General features: G+C 55.1%; 1 protein-coding gene across 1 annotated transcript in view; it reads right to left on the reverse strand.

The window, feature by feature from the left end:
* Positions 1 to 7,626, reverse strand: part of TTC7A (tetratricopeptide repeat domain 7A) — a 117,498-nt gene that overhangs the window by 18,017 nt on the left and 91,855 nt on the right. Inside the window, exons 17-18 of the mRNA XM_044918903.1 lie at positions 5,798 to 5,895; positions 4,151 to 4,285 (exon numbers count right to left, since the gene is read on the reverse strand). Coding sequence (XP_044774838.1) covers positions 4,151 to 4,285; positions 5,798 to 5,895 — 233 coding nt within the window. The remainder of the gene's footprint in view (positions 1 to 4,150; positions 4,286 to 5,797; positions 5,896 to 7,626) is intronic.

Consider the following 7,626-nt stretch of genomic DNA (forward strand, 5'->3'; position numbering starts at 1 on the left):
AGATGAGGGAACAAAAGCACGAAAGGAGCATGCAGGACCACGGGCAAGGCAAAGCTTCTCCCGTGACTGTATTCTTTTTTTTTTTCTTTTGGAGCGGGAGAGAGAGAGAGAGAGAGAAGGGGTGGGGGAAGGGAAGAGGGAGAGCGAGAGAGAGAATCTCAAGCAGGTTCCATGCCCAGGCTGAGCTGACACGGGGCTCGATCTCACAACCCTGGGGATCAGGACCTGAGCCGAAATCAAAGGTCGGACACTTTAATGTCTGACTGAGCCACACAAGTGCCCCTCCCTTGACTGTAATTTTTTTTTTTTTTTAAAGATTTTATTTATTTATTTGACAGAGAGAGGGAGAGAGACAGCGAGAGAGGGAACACAAGCAGGGGGAGTGGGGGAGGGAGAAGCAGGCCTCCCGCGGAGCAGGGAGCCCGATGCGGGGCTCGATCCCAGGACCCTGGGACCATGACCTGAGCCGAAGGCAGACGCTTAACGACTGAGCCACCCAGGCGCCCCTTGACTGTAATTTTATAATGAAGATGATCTTTAGACATGGCCCTGGCCACCCCATCCCAGTTCCCCAGTCTGCGCAGCTCACAGCTGGGCAGCTTTTACCTACCAGTGCCCAGGGCCTCCTGAGGACTGTCCCCACAGGTGGTCCCCGTTCTGAGATGCCTTGGGCAAAGGTGCCTATCTTACAGGCCCGCTGGGCACAGATTCAGCCCGGACCAGGGGGTGTACTGGCTTGTGCTTGATGCATCTGTTTAGCAGCTGGAGCTCTGTGCCCAGTGCCCAGATACTGTGAATCTGCCATTTGGGAGCTGAGACTCAGGCCAACTTCCCCTGACTGAGTGAAAGCCCATGGCCGCCTAGGAATCCCCTGGTCCTCCAGGGCAGGGGAACCCTTCCCTACATCTATCTCCCTCCCCCCAGCACACTGTTAGCTCCCAGAGACATGAGCTGCAGTGAGAGAGGGAGGTGGGCCATCTTGCTCTTCCAAAAGGCACCTCTCAACACGCAGGATGTGGGGACATCTGTGAGGCCTCGTGCCTCTCCCATTGTCACACAGACCCGCTGTCAAAGAGGCAACATTCCCGGAACTCATCTCTCAAGGGGAAGCCGCCCTGTGATGCTTGTCACATCTGACTGGAATGGGTGAAGGCCTGGAGAGGACAGGGAGGAGAAGAGTTGGGAGAGGAAGGATACCATTTCCCAAACCAAGGGGGGTTACTGATGGAGCTGCAACAGCCCAGGGTGTAATTTATCCCGAACAAAAGGTGGGGGACGAGCTCCTTCCAAAATGAAAAAGGATGTTCTTCCTTCCTGCACATTGGCTGCAGCTGCTGGAATCATTAGGCGGGGTGGATGGGGGTGGGGATGCTGGTGACAATACTCTCAGCCTGGGTCAGATTGGGGGTGAGGTTAGGGAGAAATTTTTGCCTCGGTGATTTGGTCCTGGCAGCCCTTCATTCAGTAAGTGCTCGGCACATGCTTGCTGCTGATGCTGACGGCTTATGGTGTGCAGACTGCTCCGGAATCCTCCCATGCTCGGAAGGGAAAACTTGGGACACTTTACTTCCCTTTCTGGCTGTGGTGGCTGTCCCTCAGTCTCTTCTCCCTTTCTCCGATAATGACAGAGCCCCTGATTTTTCATGAGGCATACGGACAACCAGGACAGTGACATTTCCCAGAGTCCTTTGCAGCTAGGTGTGGTCATGTGACTAAGTTCTGGCCAATGGATCATGACGGGGACTGATGTATGCAAATTTCAAAATATGTCCTTACAGAGAGGGGGTGTCCCCTTCTCCCACTCTCCCTGGTTATGCCTTGGAAGATGAACGTGATGAAGAGCCATGATGGGGCACAGGGGTGAGAGTGACACTCCACGGAGAACAGAAGCAACAAAATGGAAAGAACCTGGGTTCCTGGACCGGGAAAGCAGAGCTGTCATCCCAGTCAAGGGTGCCATCTCTGAACTGTTTCAAAAGGACAACAAAGTGTCTACTTTGCAGAAGTCACTGCCATTTTGGATCAGTCACATACACCCAAACCTGTCTCCTAATGCCACACCGCCCAACCCTCACCTGGCACCACATTCAAAGCATTCAGATTTTCAGGCGCCTGGGTGGCTCAGTTGGTTGAGCGACTGCCTTCGGTTCAGCTCATGATCCTGGAGTCCCGGGATCGAGTCCCGCATCGGGCTCCCTGCTCGGCGGGGAGCCTGCTTCTCCCTCTGACCCTCCCCCCTCTCATGTGCTCTCTCTCTCTCATTCTGTCTCAAATAAATAAATAAAATCTTTTTTTTTTTTTAAGATTTTATTTATTTATTTATTTGAGAGAGAGAGAGAGAGAGAGAGAGAAACAGCATGAGAGGGGATAGGGTCAGAGGGAGAAGCAGGCTCCCCGCTGAGCCGGGAGCCCGATGCGGGACTCGATCCTAGGACTCCGGGATCATGACCTGAGCCGAAGGCAGTCGCTTAACCAACTGAGCCACCCAGGCGCCCAATAAATAAAATCTTTAAAAAAAAAAAAAGCATTCAGATTTTGTTCTCAGAGTTCTCTGGGGGCTGAATATCTAGGATAATGTCCAGAGAACAAAGGCTAATGTGCAAATTACTGAAGGGCATATTTATACTGATAATTCCCAAGCCTGATTACAAGTTTCATGAAGGCCATGAGTTAACCATCCCTGGAGTTACCAGAACATACTAGCACCCTGAGCATAAAGCTGCATACCTGAGCAATGGAAAGCACGCTTGTGAAATGCAAACACGTGTTCATTTGCTGATGGTAGTAGACAACATGCATCAGTAAAATTAAGGCCTTGCTAGCTCCAGAGTAGGCAACGCACAACTCCAGGATCTGATCACCGCGTTACTGATCCACATGGTGAAGGCCCAGTGTGGGTACAGCCTTCTACCCCAGGCACATGGAGGGGGCTGGGGCTCCAGTGTGCCCCTTGGGAGCCGTGCTGGCTCCATGTGTTAGAAGAAGGGGGCTCTTTGCCTAAGGGGAGGCCTTGTTTTGTATCCCTCTGGCATTTCAACATTCCTCTCGCTACTTAGGATGCAACAAGCTGGCTGGGGAGCAGGGCCCTCACACATCCCTAGCCTCCTGAGGGACCCTGATATGCTAACTGGGGCAATGTTTGCATTATTAAAATGCTTCCCTGTTTAGCCTGTGCATCCTGATCCAATTTTCCCCCCAGATTCAGAACCTCTGGTGGGCGGGGAGGGAGTACCGCAAGCTAATGGGGCCATATGTGAAATCCAGGCAGCGGGAAACCTCAGATCCCAGTGAACCATTTTCAGCCTCTGGCTTGCAGTGTCCGCTCGGCTCAGGAACTTTCTACCTGCAGTCTCTTCTGCGTCTCCCCTGGGGGGCTGTAGGCGCCAGCCCCTGGGGAGAGATGGGCACCCATCAGGGTAACAAGAAAACAGGGGAGGAGTTTCACTGAGCACCTACTATGTGCCCCACACGGCACTGACCGCTTTACTCACGATCAGGATGGGCCGTAGGGGGCTGGCATTAGAACCCAGCCCTGTGTGATCCTGAAGCTGCCCGTGTCCCCAGCAGTAACTGACCCTCACATTCCATGGTGGCAACGGTGCCAGTTACCTATCAAGAGGGACTGTCACCTGAACGGCCCCCTCGGTGTTACCAGCCCTCCGCCATTGCTGAACTACACCACCAGACCTCCTCTCTTCTCTAGCCATTCTGTGAGCTCTCTGGGGCTTGAGCTCGTTTTACTAACTAGTTTTACTCAGGAGAGGCTGGGCAAGAAGGACGGACAGGGCCTGTCTTTGAGACTAAGAAGGCTATCCATCTGTGTGGTCTTTCCTCAAATCTGCTCACATTTGTATTTGCTGCCAGAGAGCCTCCCCAAGGGTGGGCGGGCAGGCAGGCAGGCCCTGTCCCCATGCGGTGGAGAAGGAAACCCACAGCCAGACAGATGAAGCGACTCTTCTTGGGCCAAGCAAAAAAGAAAGAGGTGGAACGAGAGCTCCAGGTTCCTGATCCCCAGGCCTTTCCATGAGTACTGCAGTCTATGCAGGCCTTGTCAGGGGTCTTCACAGCCCCACACACCCTCCTCCAGGGCAGGTCACAGCTCTGAGAGCCCTGCAGGCAGGTGGCTGTCACTGGGGCCAGGAACACTCACCAGCCTGGAGCCAGATCTGTTCCAGCGTGGTCCACAGCTGCATGGGGCCCTGCTTCAGGACGGAGCTGGGCACAGTCAGCTCTGACATGGCCTCCTCCAGCCGGGAGGCTGCGATGGATGATGCCCGCCGAGAGCCTGCAGAGCAAGAGGGGAGGCGGCTGAGCAGTCGCAAACCAGCTCATGGGCGCACTGGGAAGGGCCCTCCTTGTACCCTCAGTCATGGCTGGCATGAGGAGCTTAGGAGGGGCAACCAGGCAGCAAGCCCACTCCTAGGAGTCTATCACTGAAGAAGACAGTCCTAAATGTTGGCAAAGGTGCCTGGAATACTGAAAACAGAAATGACCCGCATGTCCAACAACGGGGAGTGATTCAAAATACGTGTGGGTATCATCATCCAAGACCCCACGGCCATCACACTAATGGCTCAGAAATACGGAGATGGATGCCGAAGGATGCTCACGGCACACAGTTAGGTGAAAAAAAAAGCAAGCTGGAAAATGGTACGATCACATTTTTCTAAGAAAGAAATAGGGGCCTGGGAAAAAGGTCTGAAAGGCCATTATTAAGGTCTGGGTGATAAGACTGGAGGATTTTTCTCTTCCTTCTCTTTGCTTTCTATTTTCACAGGTGCGTATTATTGCTTCTTCTATAGGAAGGTCCCTTTTGAGGCTGCGCTGTGCTAAATCCTTGGGTAGCAGTGGCTCGGGCTGGACCCTGTGTGCTCTGCCCCGTGGCAGTTCTGGGTGACTTGGGTCCCTGCTCAGGGTATATAAGCCATGGACATTTACGCTTCACATGCAGGTGAAACGCGAGCACTTTTTTCCCTCCCTCTCTCTCTCTCTCTCAGGGGCAATAAAGGCTCCAATCAACTCAGGAGACCTCGGGGCACACCACAGATGGTTTCAGTTTCTGAGCCGAGCACACGTGGAGCCCTAATCATTTGTTCATGGTTCGTCTCCCCTTTTCTGCGAGGGCGCCATGCCCTCCTTCACCGTTCCCTCTTTGGAGTCAGCAGCTCCACAGTTAGCCCAGTGCCCCTTGGGTGTGCCTGGAAGTCAGGTGCGGTGCCAGGCATGGGCAGTCAGCTCCATCACGGACAACAAAGGTGCAACTCGGCTCACGTCCACAGAAGTGGACCGAATAAGCAATGCCACTAAATACAACTCCTTCACACTCTGTTCCTGTGATTAGTTCTTCTTTCTGCGCCTCTGCTCTTCTGCTTTCATCAGTCCTCATTTGAAATAGTCCTCTCTGGGCTTAGAGTTGTAAACTGAAGCTCAGCTCATTCCTTTCTAATTGACTGTCTACTAAGGACACTTTAGTGGTAGACCCTTAGCCTAAAGGGAGACAGTTTCTGGGCTCTACAGCTGTCCCTCCGCCCTGGCTCTCCTCTCTGCAACCGCCCTCCGCCCCTTGCCTGCTTCAGCTGCTCACTTCCTACCCCAGAGCCAGGATGGGTGGGAAGGTGCCAGAAAGGTGCCCAACGGCAGCTCCTTAGCTCCTCAGCACCAGGCTCTGGGGCTGCAGCTGGCTGAGAGCGGGGTGGTTTTGGCCAGGCCAGGCAGATGCCACTCTCCCCGTTCGTGCTCAGGCTGGGACAGTGAGCTGTGGACCCACATGGACAGCTGCCCACGGGCACGTTCTTACCGGAGTCTGCGTCATGGGCATCGGGCAGAGTCAGGTGCATGCCGCTCTGCTTCTTCAGGGTGACGCCCTCGCCGAGGCTCCCATCCTTTTCCAGGCCTCTGAAAGGCAAGGTAAGGCCAGGCCCTGGTGAGGTGGAGGGCTGGCAGGGAGAATAAGGGAGCCTTACGCAAGGCAGACTCCGGGGCTGAGAGTTTAGGCCTGGGAACTGAGTCAAAGCTGGGACCACTAGGAAGGATGGAGACCACCAGAGTGGCAGAACAGATCAGAGCTCAAGCTTGGGGTTCTAGAATCTGGCTCACTCTAGCAGCTACAATGATATGCTGTGAATCCCCAGCACGTACGTACGTACACACACACACACACACACACACCCTGCCACTGTGTGCCCGTGGGGTTGTCAGTCTCCCTGCTATTCCTTAATGCCACCACATTTCATCCCCACAGCTAACATTTACTCATGCTGCTGCTGCCAAGAATGTTCTCGCTGTTCTTCTGGTCCACCCAAAACCCTCCATCCTTTACAACTCAGCCCAGTGCCCTTCACCCATCCAGACAGCCTCCTGTGGCTCCAGGGCCCCTCACGGCTGCCTCCTCCCTTGCCCTCCATCAGCATGCAGCCAGCAGAACGTGGCTTAGAAACTCTCCCTCCTCTGAGGTGTGTGATGCTAGAAGCTCCCCCGGGCCAACAGGAGGTCTCTGCTACCTTTTGCTGCCCTCACAATGTCTAGCAGAGTGCCAGGCAGAGTGCGGGCACCAAGGTCTGGCTCCCAAGGAAAGCTTGGTCTTCATGGGCCACCAGAAATGCCCCCAGCCCACCTCCCAGGGAAGGAAGCCCCAGATGCCACTCTGCCTCAGGTCACCAGGGTGGCCCCAAAAGAGCCCACGGGGGGTGCCTGGGGTGGCAGATAAACAAGCATGGTAGTCTCCCCAGGTCCTTGAGGCTCCCACACTGCTAGAGAGGTTCCTCTTTTCTCAGACTGGGAGGTGGGGGAGCCTCCAGCTCAGAAAGGCTGCACAGCCCCAGCCACCCCTGCCCATTTCTGGGGTTGCCCTTGAACCTGCTAACTGGGGAAGCTTCGAGAAGGCCAAAGTGGAAATGGCAGGAGAGAAGGCAAGCCCAGCCTGGGGCCAGAGGCTTCTTCCCTTCACCGGGGTGCCCAGACGATGGTCCCACCAAGAATGCCAGGGCCCCGTCCTTGCCCATTTAAACTTGGGCTCACACTGGCTTGAGCTGGGGCCTGCAGGTGCACGGCCATCGTGCAGACATTAGAGGAAACCTTCCACAAAACACAGTGGGCCCAGGTTGGTGCCTTTCCTCCCCACCCTCCTCCATTCCCGGGAGGCACCAGAGTTCAGTGCCGAGGAGCCAGAGACGCGGGCCACCCCTCCTCGGCTGTGTGACCCTCAGCAAAGCTACTTAGCCATTCCAAGTCTTAGTTTTCTCATCTTGTTACTGTGTGCCGTAATAAATAGGGGAAGTTGGTCTCACGAGGTTTCCGTGAGGAGTACCGGAGGCAGGTGGGACAGCTTCTTGTCCCACCTGCCCTCCCAGCCCCCGACAGGGACACCCCTAGGGCTCCGGAAACAGCCCATCTCAGGGACCTTTTGCCACTTGGGTCTAGGCCATCATACAGCATCGCTCCTGCCTTGAAGAACCCGGTGGCCAGGTGGGGAGGAGAGTCCATGAGCACTTAGAAAGACCTAGTTCAAGAGGGTTGAGCTGAAGCGTCAGAGGCTGGGTGCCTGCAGGCTCCGCGAAGGCAGGCATCTGAGCAGGGCCGAGGGGGTGTGGGCTGGCCTGGGAGGAGCTGAGGAAGGACTGTGGCGGG

The sequence above is a fragment of the Neomonachus schauinslandi genome, chromosome 10 (assembly GCF_002201575.2).
Source record: "Neomonachus schauinslandi chromosome 10, ASM220157v2, whole genome shotgun sequence".
Classification (NCBI taxonomy): Eukaryota; Metazoa; Chordata; class Mammalia; order Carnivora; family Phocidae; genus Neomonachus; species Neomonachus schauinslandi.